This window comes from Mandrillus leucophaeus, unplaced genomic scaffold, assembly GCF_000951045.1.
Source record: "Mandrillus leucophaeus isolate KB7577 unplaced genomic scaffold, Mleu.le_1.0 Scaffold128, whole genome shotgun sequence".
NCBI classification, from domain to species: Eukaryota; Metazoa; Chordata; class Mammalia; order Primates; family Cercopithecidae; genus Mandrillus; species Mandrillus leucophaeus.
This window is the reverse complement of record NW_012101209.1, coordinates 1979288-1996852: the sequence shown is the minus strand read 5'-3', so window position 1 is coordinate 1996852 and position 17565 is coordinate 1979288. Positions and strand designations below refer to the sequence as shown.

Sequence of the window (17565 nt, the reverse complement as noted above, 5' to 3'; positions counted from 1 at the left end):
CCTCTCAAAGTTCTGGGACTGCAGGTCTATGGCACCATGCCCAGGCCCCCAGTGGTTTTCAAATGCTGGTGTGCATCACACTCTAGAGCCTGGGTGGGGGTGGGGTTTGTTAAATGTGCCAGGGCTTGCTGATTTGAACTGTTGACAGACATAAAGAATTATCCATCAGAGAAAGACCCTCGTTATAGCATGTTCCACATCACTTTGACTGGAGGGAAAGCCAAGGTTAAGCCCAGATGAAATGTGGGTGGTTGGTTTTGAACCCCAACTCTCCTTCAAACGGACTCTTCCTGATGCAGCTAATCCACCTTTTTTCCGACGCATATATCCATTTCTTTCCATTTCCCTTCCCTACAGCCTCCTCTTTACTCTGTTTGTTTCAAGGTTGTGTTCTTACTTTTAGATTCCCAAATTGACCTTCTTACCTAAATTCATGGTGGGCATGGGTTTTGTCATGTTTCCCCAGCAGCTACAGCCTCTGTAAAATTCTGAACACAAAGGCTCTGAGAGAAGCTGAAGCCTGTGCAGCACTGGGGGTCTGGAATCCATTAAGAACAAGGAACACCGCTAACACCAGTCTGAGCTGTTGGTGAGGCATGTTCTCAGCCTGCAGCCATTTGACAATCACCATGGCCCAGTGGGGTGGACACAAAGTTGTGGTTGTTTTTCAGATGGAGAAGCCGGGCACTTGCGAACAGGACTCTCACTTCCCCAACCCCAGATTTTCCACTGCTAGAGCATGTCTCAGCTGGGCCTTGAACCTTGGTCTTCTGGCAGTTCAGGGTGGGATGATGGAAAGTGGCTTTGCTGGTGACTTAGCAGACATTTACCAAGAGCTTCCCATGGGCCTGGGTCCCAGAGTCACGGACTCACAGACTGGGATGGTTACAACCCCCGCCTGTGATGTGATTCCATTGTGTTAGGGCAAGTCAACCCTGTCTCCTGGTTTCCCCATCTGAGAGTGAAGGGAATGAATATTAGCCTTTTGTTTATGTTTTTTCTTTCATTTGTTTTTAAAGCTTCATATACTGTGATTCCAAATCTAGGACCAAACCCAGAACTCCTGTGCGCGAGTCCTGAACTCACTCCTTATCTGTGAAATGGCCTGAAAACTCCAGCCTTCACTTAGCCCATGGGGCTGTTCTAAGAGTCAGAATAATATTGATAATTGCAGAGGTGATGTCACGTGTAAAGGTTATATGAGAATTATCTTGGTGCACATCAGGAATCTTTTGCTTGTGCTTTATGAGAACAGCGGGCTTTGATTTAAGATGGTAAACAGCGATTCAGATTTCTTCCCTCAGGGCTTAAAGAAGACATGTGTGACCATGGACCAGGAACGCCCACGCTCTGACCTCAGCATAAACAACAGAAATGATCTTCGAAAGGTTTTGCATCTCGAATTTCTCTATAAGGAGAACAAGGTATGTGCTTTCTAAGGTGTGGTGTGGAGTCTTAGAACTGAGTTTGGCGCTGCCAGAGCACTCACGGGCCCTGCCAGTGACAGGAGAGGCTTGAGGCGCTCTTGGCCTGCCACACTTGTAGTCAGAGAGAAACGGACCCCCCAAGTGCGGACAGACCCCCAGCAGGAGTGGGTTTTCCGCCTCGGTCAGCTGGTGCCGCCCATTGGCGTGTTGTGTGTGTGTGTGGTTGTCGGGCTCATTTTCAACAGAGCCTGTGGCAGTGCTCAGCCTCCCACAGTTACTCCCTGTGCTCCCGCCTCCCCACACAAGGCTATTTTTAGTAAGACTGTACTTAAGAATATCGTATCCAGTTATACTAAAATTTTCCATTCCCTGCTTGTGTAAGAGTTTCCTTCTTCAGTTCTGAGTAATACCTTAGTCTTGAGTCTCCTGTGACATATAATTTAGGTAGAGGAGGGAATTGAGTTCAGCTAACCCAGGTGCATTAGAGTTGGGAAAGCAAATGGAACCGCGTTTTCTGGGGCGGGAAGAAATCTCTGGTCCCCCATACTTGATCTCCCCAACCTGCTATTACAGGCTTTCATGGCACCCTATAGTTTTCCTGTTTTTGTGTTTATCACATTGGCAATAGAATATTTATGTGATTTTAAAATTAGTATCTGCCTCCCCCAATACCTTGGACACAGCAGAAGCCAGAAATGCAGTCTTTTTTGTTCACTATTATATCCCCATACATAAAGTGTTGTTCGATGGCATACTGAATAGTCAGTATATATTTGTGGAATAAATGAATGAATGACTATACAAATGAATGAAGCTACACTTTCTACTTAATTTTTTAAATCTGTTATGAAGACAGAAAAAGAATGGGCTGTCCAGCAAATCTTGCCTTGTGGTTGGGCATAGTATCAGAGTCAAAAAGAAAATGATACAGTTCAGCATTTATCACAATTTTTTTAAAAAGCAATAAAATGATATCTCACGTGGAAGTCCAATATGCAAAGCCAAGAAGGGAAAATGCTCTATTTGAAGTTGAGAAAAGGAGGTCTTGCTTTCTCGGCTAGCCTCTCAGGGTCCAACTTTAAACCACTGATCAATTTCCTCCTCTCAGGAGGGAGCTGTGAGCCAGAGAGAGTTGGCTATCCAAGGTCTCACAGTCAGTTACCAGGTAGGGATGAGGCTAGAACCAGGTGTTTTGATTCCCCGTCCTATTGTAGGAGTGATTTTTTCAAATGGACTTTAGCAGTTTGGATTCGTATGGTGGTAGGACCAAGGCTATTTTTTGAGACACCCAGAGGACCCACTGAACCACTTGAAAACTATGCAAATATACGTCCTAGGCCAGGGAGGAACCTAGGTCAGGCATCTCTCAATAACGTGAAGGATGGAATTTCAGGCAAACATATAAACTAAAAACAACTGGCACCTACAGGAGCACTCAGGTTGCTAGAAATTGTCGTGCTCCCCTTTGAGGAGAAGTAGGCATTGGCAGCCAGGTGAAGTCTCTCAGGCTCAGTAAAGACATCATATAGAAGGCCTTTGTCCTCTGGGTCATGGGGTGACATGCAGGCACCTGTATCTCCTGTCCTGTAGCAAGTACTTTGTAAGTCCTGTGGAAAGACTGGTGATCCAGGCAGCAGATGCTCTGCAATCCTCCGTCTGCTGTATTCTAAGGCAGGAGAGTGGACTGTACACTTTAGGAGAATTTTGTACAGAGAGTGGGACAGCTACCCAGAAAATTCAGTTAACCATTCTGGTCACATTGGGCTTTTAACATAAATGTACCTTACCTAATTTCCCAAAAGTGTCTTTGACATTGAAGCTATTTTTATTCCCTCATTGTAATATAGTCTCCCTAAAGTAGTTGTTAGCTTAAGATACTTAAGATATTTTCATGAGATACTGATGATTTATACAGCAGTTATTAGCTGTTATACAATGAATTGGAGTGTATATTTTACAGGAAAATTACGCATTAGTCTATCTATTACATAATAATTTTGACATTCATTCAGCACAGAGCTAGCCTGATTCCAGGAAAACCCTGCAATTTAATGTTAATATTTCCAGTAACTTGTTTTAACCTATTAGGTATAGGATAGATAAAAATGCCTATGTAAATTGAGATCTTGAAAAACAATATCTAGATTCATATAAAGGCTGTGTCTGTTGTGAGCCAAGTGATGTGAAAAATCTTAAGGGATAATCAGGCAATTCAGGGGCTTAAGTCTCTCTTATTGAGAGAAAAAGCAAGAAGCTACAATAAATATAGTATCTTTCCCCTAACTCTCTTTATTGTAAGCTTTGCTTAATCTTAGACAAAATCGTTTTTGTTTGTATCTCTTACTGAAAAAAATAGTAAAACTGTCCCAGGTTTTGTCTGATGAATCTGTTGAGTTTGGTCGTAGTCTATGGGCTGTGGGTGTTAGTCCCGGAGTCCTGCTGCATGGATGAGAGGACTAGGAAGGCGGAGGACTTGGCATGCCTCGAGGGCCTGCTCTGCTAGGCTCCTTGATAGGTGCCTTGCTAGTCTGCAAAATCACAGAGTGCCCCATGTCTAGCCACGGCTCAGCAGGACCTGGGTGTTACTGGGCGAGTGGCTTGGGGACTGACACATGGCTGGGTCCCTGAGGCCAGCCTGCATATTGTTGCATGAATAGCTGTGTCTATCCAAATTACTCACGAGAATTTAAATCTTTGCTGTTCTGGCATAGTAAGTATCAGTAGGGTGTGAGAATCTGTATTTTTAAAAAATGTCCAAAGGGAATATTTGGTATAGGCGGGGCTGGAAAATACTGGTATCGTTTAATTCCAAAACCTACTACTGAAGACTTTCATTTGCCTTTTGTTTTTAAGGTTGGGGTGTAAAGTGAGTCGGTCCTGACTGCCTCTCTGTGCTCTTCACGTTAACCTTCTATTCAGTTGTCTCTGTCGTTGCTGGTTTCAGTGTTAGATGCAGAGCTTACAAGCTAAAAAAATATTCAGGCCCCAAATACAAATCTGTAGGGTTAGTGTTCCCTACAGACTCTGTTTGTTAAATGAAGGGATATATATTTTATAAAGTTATTCCTTGGAGCAAAAATCCAAGAGGAAATTTGCTTGGGCATGCCTCTATTGCTATCACATTTTATTCTAGTTGTTTATTGAATCACCTGTCTCATGCACTGGATGCGAGTTCTTTTAGGGTAGAGATTTTGTTTTTGTCTCTGTGTCCCTACCCAACATAGTAGCTGACATATATAATATGTGGCCAGTAAATGTTGGCTGAAAGCTTGTATGAATGAGTGAGAAGTTGATAAACTTACTCAAAGAAGTGGAATAGTTGTTTTTTCCACTCTTCCGTGAAGCTGTATATAAATGATTTTTTTTTTTCTCTCCCAATGATAGGCAAAGGAAAATCCTCTAAAAACAAGTCTTGAACTCATCACCAGATACTTTCTGGATCACTTTGGAAATACGGCTAACAATTTCACTCAAGATACTCCAATCCCTGCACTCTCGGTTCCAAAGAAAAATAACAAAGTGCCATTGAGATGCTCAGAGACTACACTGGTAAATATATATGACCTTTCAGATGAAGATGCAGGATGGAGAACATCATTGTCAGAAACAAGCAAAGCCAGGTATCTTTTCCCATTATTCTGTTTATTAGTTTCCTATTGCTGCTATAACAAATTACTATGTATTTCATGGCTGTTTCAATCAGTATTCTCCAGAGGAACAGAATCAATATGGTCTCCCTGTGTGTGTGTGTGTGTATGCGTGTGCGTGCGTGTATCTATATGCATATGTACCTGTATGTATATATATAAAGAAGTTTGGCCAGGTGCAGTGGCTCATGCCTGTAATCCCAGCACTTTGGGAGGCCAAGGCAGGAGGATCATTTGAGGCTGGGAGTTCAAGTTCAGCCTGGATAACATAGAGAGACCCTGTCTCTACAAAAACTTTAAAAAAAATTAGCTAGGGGTGGCAGTGTGCACATACAGTCCCAGCTACTCAGGAGGCTGAGGCGGGAAGATCATCTGAGCCCCAGAGTTCAAGGCTGCTGTGAGTTATGTTCACACCACTGCACACTAGCTTGGGAGATGGAGTGAGACACTGTCTGTTAAAAAAGAAAAAAAAAAGGTTTATTTTAAGGAGGTGGCTGATGGGACTGTAAGGGCTGGTAAGTCTGAAATCTGTAGGGCAGGCTGGAAATCTGGAAACTCAGACAGGATTTTCATGTTACAATCTTGAGAAAGAATTTCTTCTTTGAGAAACATCAGATTTTGCTTTTAAGGCCTTCACCTGATGGGGTGTGGCCCACCCACATCACTGAGGATAATCTGCCTTACTTAAAGTCAACTGATTGTAAATGTTAATCACATTTACAAAATGCCTTCACAGCAACAGCTAGATTGATACTTGACTAAACAACTGGGTACCACAGCCTAGCCACATTGGCATATAAAATTTAATCCTCACAGTAGTTAAAGCAATACCAATTTATTCTCTTACAGTTCTGCAGGTCAGAAGTGTAAAATCAGTCTCACTAGACTAAAGGCAAAGTGTTAGCAGGCCTGGTTCTGTCTGGAGGTTCTGAGGGGAAAATCCATTTTCTTTTCTTTTTTAGCTTCTAGAGGTCACCTATGTTCCTTGACTCTTGGCCCCTTCTTCCATTTTAAAGCACATCGCTCCAGCCTCTGCTTGTGTTGTTATATCTGCTAACTTTACTACTACCTTTGATCCTCTTGTCTCCTTCTAAGAAGGACCCCTGTAATTACATTGGGTCCACCAGATAATCCCATTTTACGACTCTTAATTTAATCACATCTGTAAAATCCCTTTTACTGTGTAGCTAACCCACTTACGTAGTTAACCATAAGTGGGTTAACCCACTTATGCCTAGTGTTCCATTATTGGAACACTAAGCATGTGGGAGTTATTTATATCCTACTGCTCAAGGTCATCGCCAAGGTCTGATTTTTCACTCATGCAAAAATTCAAAAAATTGCAACCTCTGGCATAAATGGATTAATAGATTCCAGGGATAAGGATGTGAATATCTTTTGGGGGGTCACTGTTCAGCTTCCCACACTCTGTGTTTTCAAAATCTCTGCTGTGAAGTAGTGTTATTATCCTGTTGAGACTGTCAGAATGGACTACTTTGCGATGGAGAGTAGTTACGAGTCACTGTGTTTATTTTAAATTCCATGGTTGTAAGGTTCAAGCACTTGCTTTATTTGATTTTCTTAAAAACAGGGGTGTGGTATTGGTATTCTAAAAGGCAACAAAACACTGTAGAGATGGGAAAAATCTGAAAAATAAGCTCTTTAAAAAATCTTAGGAAGAAAATGAATTGGCATTCTTGATTGAACCTCTATTATCCGGGAAACAATGACATTAAATTACGACCTTAAGACACTGCAGTCCCCAGCAGTGAGCTTAACTTCCTGGGAATGGGTGCTGTCTTCTGGCTCCATTGAAAAGCATTTCCTTTCCTGAGGGTCGCTGAAGCTCAGGGCATGGGTGTCAAGCTGCCAAAAGATGGGACCATGACGAGCAATTAGCACAAGGATTCGGAGATGCAGGGTCCTAAGGGGCTATGAAGAAGCTCTTCCTCCAAGGCACTTACTGCCTGGCTGGGAAGTGAAATATTTCTGATACAATAAAAAAGCAACTAGGAAGTTGAAGCTCCTGAGTCCTACCCAGTTACCCAAACCAAAAATGTAGGTGTTCTTGCCTCTTCCTTATCTGTCATCTTCTGCATCTGTGAGTCCTGTGAGCTCTTCACCCAGAGTGATAGTAGGCACTTTCCTTCTTTCCTCCTTTCTCTGCCCACCGGCGAGGGTCTCGGTTCACACTCCCATCCTCTTTTCCTGGTTAACTCCTACAGCCCCTCCCTGGTCTCCAGGCCTCTAGTGATCTTCCCTCCCTGGTCTTCAGGCCTCTAGTGATCTTCCCTCAAATCCACCCTTACCCTAAGATAGTGTGAGCTTTCCACGAAAGGAGTCTGGCCATGCCGCTCCCCTGCCAAAGGGCTTCGGACATTCCCTGCAGCTTTCAGGGTAAACTCCTTAGAACACCATGCAGAACCCCATCCCTGACCAGCCCCGGCTGCTCCCCTGAGCACATTCTGCCTTAGAGGCCTGTGTGCTGGGTCTGGGCCTTCTGCTGGGGACCTCTTGCTGCCTGATTCTCTCAGACTCAGGTGCTGCCTTCTCTGGGAGCCCTTCGGGATTTCCCCAGGCTGGTTCCAGTCCCTTCCTCTGCTTGACATGCCCCAATCTCAGCACACACGACTGCCCTCCCGCATGTGATCCAGTGCCTGGTAAGCAGGCATAGGGTAGGGGGCCGTACCCATTTATGGCAGAGCCCAGTAGTAGAAAATAGCTGAGCCTGTGTCACAGGAGTGCTGGCTTCTGGGTGATCAGAGGTAAGATTCCCCTTTGCCTGGGTCTCTTGCTTTGTCTTGTGGGCTCTCTCACTCTTGTTCTTTCTGAGTCTGTGCTTATTCTCACGGTCTCTCACCTTCTTTTGTTCTTTTTTGCTCTCTTCCTTCCTCTCTCTCTCTCTCTCTAACACACACACACACACACACACACAGCCATTGGCACACCTGACTCCAGGTTTAGCTGAACAGCGGGGAATGCCAAGTTTGCTGTGGGTCTTCTCCATGCTTCTCAGTGGTGTGCGGCAAGGCTGGGCTTCACATACCCCATGACTGTACTGAAAGATTATAGTCTTCCTTAGTCATTCAGGTCTGGAAGACTAAGGACGCTCTTTAGTCTTAAGGACTTGAGGAGTCCTGTTATGGATCATCATCTCTGAATTTGTTTGCTTGTTTACTGGCCTTATTTTGTAGGGCAGACTTGCCCTGATACCAGAGTATTGTCTGTTCCTTGTCTTTCATGATAATGCACTGGCTGGTTAGAAGTCATCATAGACTTGTTAATGGGCTTGCTTTGAGTGCCCATTGAATGTGGAATTTGCTATCTTTGTTATTGATTCCTTCTGGGGAGTCTGTTTTAATGGAAATATTCCTTTTTCACAGACATGACAATCTTGATGGAGATGTACTTGGTAATTTTGTATCATCTAAAAGACCTCCACACAAAAGTAAGCCCATGCAGACGGTTCCGGGTGAAACTCCTATGTTGGCTTCTGCGTGGGAGAAGACGGACAAGCTTCACTTGGAGCCCTCCTTGGATGTGAAGAGGATGGGAGAGAATTCCAGGCCAAAGTCTGGTCTGATTGTGCAAGGCATGATGGCTGGGCCCATCGCCAGCTCCCCACAGGTGGGGCTATTGCTCTTTCTATTGTTATGAGATTGGAGGCTGAGGACTGGGCCAGGCTTAAGGCACGCCTAGGTTTATTTGGGGTACCCCACAGGACAGTCCGAGAAGAGGGCCTGTGCGTGGGGTGGGAAGTACACTACCTCTGTTTTCTCCCTGGCTCTACTGTCAGTGACCCATGAGGCCTTGAGCAGGTCTCCTTTCCTGCCCTTAGCTTACCCATTTTGTCTGTGAGGTGGATGCCATGGTTTTCTATTCCTCTGCTGGGTGAGAATACCTGCTCAGCTTTGTCTTTGCAATTCAGGAGTGGAGAACCTATCCAGGTTTAGAGAGCATCTTCAGGCTGAGTGTGGTGGCTCACGCCTGTAATCCCAACACTTTGGGAGGCCGAGGTGGAAGAATCGCTTGAGCCTAGGAATTGAGCCTGGGCAACATAGGGAGACACTTGTCCCACTGCCCCATCTCTACAAAAAATTAAAAAGTTAGCCAGGTGTGGTGGTGTGCATCTGTAGTCCTAGATACTTAGGTGGCTGAGTGGGGAGGATTGCTTGAGCCTGGGAGGTTGAGGCTACAGTGAGCTGTGATCATGTGAGTGTGCTCTGGCCTGGGCAAGAGTGAGACCCTGTGTGAAAAAAAAAAGAAATAAGAAAGAAAAAAAAAAAAAGAAAAAAACCAGAGAGCATCTTTTAAAATAAATGTGAAACATGATAGTTAAAAGGGACTAAAACCCCAAAGCCTTATGGTTTCATTTATTCTGCTTTTATTTTTTTCTCTTTCAAAAAAAGATTCTAAAAATTTCACATTGTTGTTTTATAGTCTCCCTTACAGGGTGACCATGGTAGAGTTCCATTAGGCAGAGAGACAAAACCAAATCAGAGACATATGTAAAAGAAGTTTGCAAAACAACAAACAGAAAAGCAAAGCAAAAGTAAACACCAAACTCAAAGTGCCACGTCAGTCAAATCAGGGAGCCTGAGCCAACAAAAAATAGGTGTCTGTGTCCACCTGCGCTCTCACTTACCTGCTGTATGTTTAGGTGTGGTGTAGGTGCTGGCACTGTTCTCTCAGTTCTTTTGGAATTAGGACAGAAAGAAGTGAGTCCCCTCCCTGCCCCGGCTCCATCTTGTGGGATCTTTGGTCAAGGTTTTTATTTCTCTTGGCTGCAGTCTCTTCTATTAGACCAGCTGTCTGAGGCCCCTTAGGGCTCTGGGATTTCAGTATCATGCAATCTTGGGGTCCAGATCAAGGAAGAGCCTGCCCGCCACTGTGTAGTTCAGGCCACAGCTCACCTTGATGTCATACCCCATCCTAGGCCTTCTTGTTGAAGAAGGACATTCATAAACTGAACCCTGTCCAGAGGAAAGGGGCTAGAATGGTGAACAGTTTAGAGGAAATTAAAAGGTTTAGAGATGTTTAATCTTGTGGGAGATTGGCAGAATGTAAGAGATTTCTTTGAATATGGAGGTTGGAATAGCCTATCTCCATGTGAGATAAACTCTGTTTGCAGTCTTGAGCTTAGTCTGTAAGCCTCCTGAGAGCAGGACACTGTTGTGTTTCTGTGTAGTGCGTGGTGTGTGCTTGCTGGCACCATTGTTGGGTTGAGTGGTGTAGCCTTGCCTGGTGGCTCCAGACAGCACAACTGGCACCAGTGGATGGAGGTTGGTATAGGAGCCCTCCATTAGTCAGAGCCACTTCAGCAGTGGAGAAGGTTGTTTTGAAAGGGACTCAACTAGTTGTGTGAAAGGGAAGTTAGGTCACCCATCTGCTGGGGACACTGTGGAAGGAGCCCTGCCTGGGTGACAGTTTAGACTTACATCAGTGGTTCTTAGACTTTTAGCCTCAGGCTGTCTTTATACTCTTAAAATTATTGTGGAGTGCAAAGAGCTTTTGTTTATGTAGGTGTGTCTATTACTATTTACTATATTTGAAATTAAAAGTGAGAAGTTAAAAATATTTACTTACAAAAATCATTAAAAATAACAGTAGTAAACCTATTACATGTAACATGATATATTTTAATAAAAAATACATTTTTCAAAACAAAACATTAGTGAGATGAGTAGCATTTTCTTACATATTTTTGCAGATCTCTTTAACGTCTGGTTTAGTAGTAGATAGTTCAAGCCTCATATTTGCTTTTGCATCCAGCGTGTTGCAATATGGTGTTTTGGTTGAAGTGTGTGAAGAAAATCTGGCCTCACCTAGATAAGCAGTTGGAAAAGGGAAAAGTATTTTAATAGTCTTTTCAGAAAACTGAGGTTTTTTTTTTTTTTTGATGCTACACCGAAACTAGACAAGTTGTAGTTTCTTAATGTGAAATCTTAAACCTTATCAGTAAACTTTTTGTACCTTATCAATTTCCCTTGGTATGTCTTGCACTTTGAATTTTTTACCCCTGAAAGATTTAGTAACATGATATATTGGTCATTTGGAAAATATTGGTTACTGAGTTATATAGATCTTCCAAATGTGGACACATCTCATTAGACAAAAAGAAAATCGCACCAAAGAATTTCATTTGTTGATGTCACTCCCAGCTGATCCAAGAAGTTTTTAAGTATTGCAAAGCTCTCAAACTCACAGTGGCAGTTAGAAGTTTTCCAAAATTCTAATTTTTACCTGACAGCTTGTGTTTTATCACTGACAAAAATACACCATTTGTTTCCCTTGAGGTGACAGGCTCAATTGATTTTCAAGAAAATGCCTGCCAAATACCCACGCTTGAGTAACCATAGTTTGTCTGTCAGTGGTTCCATGAAAAAACCAGCAAGCTCACTCGCAGCCTAGACAGTCATGCAGTGCCAGCTGCCATCCTCCATGCTCAGCAGAATGCCTGCACGCCCCTCCCACTGTATCACTCAGGGTGTTGAAGAGATGTGTGCTGGAGAGTCTAAGGGCATAAAATGAATACTTTTTATGTGTCAGCATGGGCATTCCTCAGTGAAGTCAGTACTTTGTTCACCTATTTTCACTGTGAGTGTGCAGGTAAAGAGGGCCTTGGGCACTAGTAGAGTTTGGTGCCACTGCCTTGTTTCGTGCTTGGGACCAGCAGTTTTTCCCACTGTTGCTTTGTGCACAAAGTCAGCACAGTGGAAAAAGGCACCTGGGACCAGCAGTTTTTCCCACTGTTGCTTCGTGCACAAAGTCAACACAGTGGAAAACGGTAAATTGTGTCATCTTACTACTATCAAAATAGTTTTGAATTCCCTAAAAGGGTCTAGGGACTCTTAGGGGTTGGTGGACTGCTCTGGGGACCAGTGAACCAGAGGAACACCAGGGTCCTGTCCTAGCATGACGTCCTGATCATCAAGTGTGTGCAGTGGAGGTCCCCTTTGTACCTGCGCTGTGAGGGAGATGGCTTGGACCCACTTCACCGCCGAGGGCATTGCTGCAAACTTCTCCTTTTGGTAATTGTTTTGGGAGGTGGTATCTGAAACCCGCAAAGGATGTTGAAGGAAGGGTTGCTATAGAATTTCGCCAGATTCTCTAGAAGGGACATTGTGGCCTTTGAGTACCTTGGCCATACTTACTGCTTGCTCAGGAGAAAAGAGCCAAAGATTGTTGGGTATTTCATCATTTTTACTACATCACTTCTGCATTTAAGAATGACTTAAGAGGCTGGGCTCCCTGCAGCAGCTCCAGCTCCCTTCGGCCAGAAGTTTGAGTCTCCTTGGGAATGGTGACTAATGTCTTCCCCACTTTGTGCAGGGGATGTCCTGAGTGGCTTTGGGAGGAGGTTTATGGTGCTTAGTAATGTCTGCGTAGCCAGAACATTACAAAATTAAGGTTTCCTTATTCCAGCCCAGGCTTTACTATTTGGTCTTGGATTATTTCTGGAAATATTGAGAGGTTCAGAATTTTAAACCAAGGAAAAGCCTGGTATGTCTGTCTTTGTCTCCCAACCCTCCCATTAGTAACAACACGAGTTCCCATTTCCTCCACTAATCTTTGACAGTAAGGGAGGATATTTGGATATTTAATGGACTCCTCTAGAATTCCTTCATTTCAAACACTAAGCAAATCTTGAGTGCCTATTAGGTATACGCTGCTGAGCTGGGTGCCCTGTGAACACCAGAGGCAAATTAAGAATGACCTCTGCCATCAGGAGGGGGTTAAGACCATATGTAAGTGGGCACAGGGCAAATACATGTAGGAGTAGTGAGCGTTTGCTGACTGCTGCAGTACGTCTGGCTCTGTGCTAGTGCCTTGCACGGGTCTCATTTCATCCTCTGTACAGTCTTGTCGGAGAGAAGTACTACAAGTGCCTCATCCCTCGTCCAAAACCTTTGGGCTGGATGTCTTTTGGAATTTATATATATGTATATTTTAAATTTGGAAAGGAAGTACAGTGCATGAGACACATACCACATAATGCCTTTTGTAGGGTTTGTGGTAGCACCCCATGAGCAAAAAACATGACCATTTCAGCAACTCCATGTAAGAATGAATATTCACATTTTAAAAAGACTATAAGCAGCCTCACAACAGTTAAGAATTTACCACAGGATTTTAAAAAACCTTTCATTTTCAGAGGTTTTGGGATTTATTTATTTATTTTTTTTGAGACGGTGTCTCGCTGGCCCAGGCTGGAGTACAGTAATGCGATCTCGACTCACTGCAATCTCTGCCTTCTGGGTTTAAGTGGTTCTCCTGCTTCCACCTCCCGAGTAGCTGAGATTACAGTCATGCACCACCAGGCCTGGCTATTTTTTTGTATTTTTAGTAGATATGGGGTTTCACCATGTTGGCCAGGCTGGTCTTGAATTCCTGGCCTCAAGTGATCCGCCCGCCTTGGCCTCCCAAAGTGCTAGGATTACAGGCGTGAACCACCATCCCCAGCCTGGTTTTGGGATTTAGAAATGACAGGTAGTGGATTGTGGACTGGTTATATTACAGGTGAGGAAATCAGGGACAGGGAAGTTAAGCAGCCTGCCACAGGTGACACAGCTGGTAGGTGGTAATGTAGACTGGAGCGATGGCTTCACCTGCTGCATGAACCTGCTCTCTGTAGGGGCTGCGAGAGAAAGGCCCAGGCCTGCTCTGAGGTTCTGGCAGGCGGGGCGTGCATCACTGAAAGCACAGAGGTGGCAGCATTTGAGTAGCTCCTCAAAGAATAGGCAGGATTTTAAGGGAAAGAGTCAGGGGTGGGAAAATACATTCCTGGGAGAGACATCACATCATGGGCAAATGCTTGAAGTGGGATCTGTGTTTTCCAGCTCCCCTCAAGGGTCCTCACTGCTTTTGTCCTTACTCCCTTTAGGATTCTTTTCACAGACGCTCTCTGAGACGGCCCTCACCCTCAAGCAGCTCCACCCAACCCCAAGAAGAGAGCCGGAAGGTCCCTGAGCTCTTTGTCCGTACCCAACAGGACATTCTGGCCTCGAGCAGCAGCTCCCCCTCCAGGACCTCTCTGGGTCAGCTTAGTGAACTGACCGTGGAAAAGCGGAAGACCACTGCCAGCAGCCCTCCCCATCTGCCCAGCAAAGGGCTGCCCCCGCGGGACAGGGCCAGGCTGAGAGATCTTTCTGAGGACAGCCCAGCGGTGGATGGCAGCACAGACGTGGACAGGGTGCCCTTGAAGCTCTACTTGCCTGGTGGTAATTCTAGGATGACCCAGGAGAGGCTGGAAAGAGCGTTCAAACGGCAGGGCAGCCAGCCCGTACCTGTCAGGTGAGTGTGCCACGCAAAGGTGACGGCTTTTCAAAAAGAAACTCCACCTCTCACGTGTTGTCTAGTCCCTAATGGCTCCCAAGGGGCCTTCTTAGGCTTCTTGGTCTCTCAGAACAAGCCTGCGAAGTAACCAGCAAGGCAGAGTTTGTTATGGTCTACCAGGAAGAAAACTCAGCCAGAGCTCACACACCTGGAAAGCTGACGAATGCTCTAGATAGGGGTGTCCAACCTTTCGGCTTCCCTGGGCCACATTGGAAGAAGACTTGTCTTGGGCCACACATAAAATACGCTAACAATAGTTGATGAGCTAAAAAAAATCGCAAACAAACCTCAATGTTTTAAGAAAGTTTATGAATTTGTGTTGGGCTGCATTCAAAGCCGTCCTGGGCTGCATGTGGGCTGCGGGTTGGACCAGCTTGCTTTAGCAGATGGGCTCAAAACATACCTGCAGCAACATGGCCAGGCAGACGTGGCTAAGAGTTTCTTGTGGGAAGCCAGAGATACAGTGATGAATCAGCTCCCACAAGATCCCTTAGGGCATTATTTCTATTTTATTTTATTTTTCACCCTATGCTTACTTTTATTCTTTAAGTAGGCCTTGATGATTCCTACATTGATTGATTTTTTTAATGTTAAACCAACCTTACATTCTAAGAATAAATCCCACTTGGCTATGATAGATTATCTTTTTGTATATCATTGGATTTGACTTATTAATATTTCGTGTAGGGATTTTATGTGTAAGTTTATGAAGGAGATTGGCGGGCATATTTCCTTTCTTGCAACAGCTTTGTCAGTTGCTGATACCTAGGTTATGCTAGAAGTGGTCCCTCTTTTTCTATCCCCTTGAAGAGTGAGTATAAGATTGATGTGATTTCTTCCTTAAATATTTGGGAGAATTTACTGGAGAAATTTTCTGTGCATTAGGTTGAAAGGTTTAAATTATGTATTCAATTAAATCTTTTGAATTCAAATTTCAACTTTCTTCTTGTGTAAGTTTTGGCAAGTTGTATTTTTTCAAAGACTTTGGCCACTATGTATATATGTTTTTAATTTATTGGTATAAAATTGTATAATTATATTATCCTCTTATTATCACTTTGAAGTTTGTAAGATCTATAGTTATGTCTCTGTTTCATTCCTGAGATTGGTAATTTATGTTCTTTCTCTTTTAACTGGTCTCACTAGGAATTTGTCATTTGTGTAATATACTCAAAGAAAACTTTTGGCTTTCTGTTTGTTTTCTATTTCATTGACCTCTGCTCTTATTTTTATTATTTTCTTAATTCTATTCTCTTTGAGTTTGATTTGCTATTATTTCCTAGTTTACTGATTCTCAGCCTTCTTCTTTTGTAATATCTTTTAAAGCTGCACATTTCTCTGTAAGTAATGCTTTGTCTGTATTCCATAAGTTAATATGTTAAATATTCATATAACTTAGTTAATATATTTTCTAATTCCCATTGTGGTTTCTTTTTTTTTTTAACCCGTGGGTTATTTAGACATGTACTACTAATTTCATATATTTAGGATATTTTTTTGTTTATATATATAGTTTATACATTATTTTTTGTTTATGTAATTATTTGTATATATTATTATTTATGATTACAATCCTTTGATATTTGCTGAGATTTCCTTCTAGTATATATTTAAAGCTTATCTCTGATAAGCAGCATGTATTTGGAACTTTAAATCTAGTCTGATAATTTTTTATTCTAGTTGGAATAATTATGGCATTTTTATTTTCTTTTTACTTGAATAACTTCCTTTAGTATTTTTTTTAGCAGGTATGTTAATTTTTTTTTCTAGTTTTTGTTTGGAAATGTCTTTGGTTTACTTTTTTTTTTTTTTTTTGGAGACAGGGTCTCAGTCTGTCACTTAGGATGGAGCGCAGTGGTACAATCACAACTCACTGCAGCCTTGACCTCCCGGGCTCAGGCGATCCTCCCACCTTAGCTTCTTAAGTACCTGGGACCACAGATGCACTAATTTCCACACACCTGGCTAATGCTTTGTATTTTTTGTAGAGACGGGGTTTCGTTATGTTGCCCAGGCTGGTCGTGAACTCCTGGGCTCAAGCGAACCTCCCATCGTGGGCCCAGGGTAGGTATTCTCATATAACACATGGTAGGGAGGGGCTGCCTGTGGAAGAGCAGCCCACTTCCAAGAGGAAAAAGGGCAAAGCTGAGCCTAAATGCCTTTCATTTTTTATGGAATTTATCAGTTATATAATTCACACTTCCTCCCTTAGGGTGGAGTGATTAAAGAGGGGGAGAATGGCCAGGTGGGCCAGACTAGCAGAGCCCTCTTCAAACTTCTAGAAAACACTGGGAGTTGAGAAAAAGCATCCTTCAACCCAGCAGTTATTATCCCCATTTCACAGATGAGGAAACTGAGGCACAGAGAATCCAAGGAACCTGACAAGATTTCTGGGTGGATGCAGATCCAAGGGCGCACAGACTGGCAAATGGAATATGGGCTGGATTTTGGCTCTCTCTCACTCCCTCAGTGAGGCGTCTTTGTGTAGTGCACATACTGTACAACTCTACACAGTGCTCTTGATTTGAAACCAGGGCCAAAGTAATCCCAGTGGTAAATGTATCTGCATCCCCTACCCTTCCCAACTCCCCTCCATCAGTGCCCCCTTCCCCTTGTTGTTTAATTCAGTTTGGTAAACAGGGGTCTCAGTCTTAGTGTGTACCAGGTCCTGTGAGTTCCTCAAGGGGAGAAACGCATGTGCACATATAATTCTTCTAAAGCATGGGAAAGTACAGTGAGATGACATCAGAGCTGGCCATTAGCACAGAGCCAGCTCCACTACTCTGTCCTAAGGAAGCTGGAGGAGAGGGGCTACTTGGGGCTCTTTTAGGGCCTCCAAATACCAGGTTCAGGAAAATCCATGGAAGTCACACCTAGGGGCAAAGGTGGGGTTAGGGAGCAGGTGGAGGATGCAACCTGCTGAGATGTTAGGGGGTGTGAGTATCTGTGCAGTCAGGCACTCCTAACTCTGACTCCTCAGATCTGACCCCAGGAGCTGAAGGGACTATTTTCTGGTTTATTTTTTGTTTTTGTTTTTCTTCTGTGTCCTTTGATATCGAAAGATGCTTGGATTCCTTTGGAGGGGGAGATGCACTCTGATTTTTTGAATTTCCAGCTTTTCTGCACTGCTTTTTCCCCATCTTTGTGGTTTTATC

The 17565-nt window shown here is 43.6% G+C and overlaps 1 protein-coding gene across 1 annotated transcript in view; it reads left to right on the top strand.

The window, feature by feature from the left end:
- FAM188B (family with sequence similarity 188, member B) overlaps positions 1-17565 on the top strand; it is a 139312-nt gene that overhangs the window by 5759 nt on the left and 115988 nt on the right. Inside the window, exons 2-5 of the mRNA XM_011972200.1 lie at positions 1305-1424; positions 4812-5047; positions 8458-8701; positions 13959-14368. Coding sequence (XP_011827590.1) covers positions 1305-1424; positions 4812-5047; positions 8458-8701; positions 13959-14368 — 1010 coding nt within the window. The remainder of the gene's footprint in view (positions 1-1304; positions 1425-4811; positions 5048-8457; positions 8702-13958; positions 14369-17565) is intronic.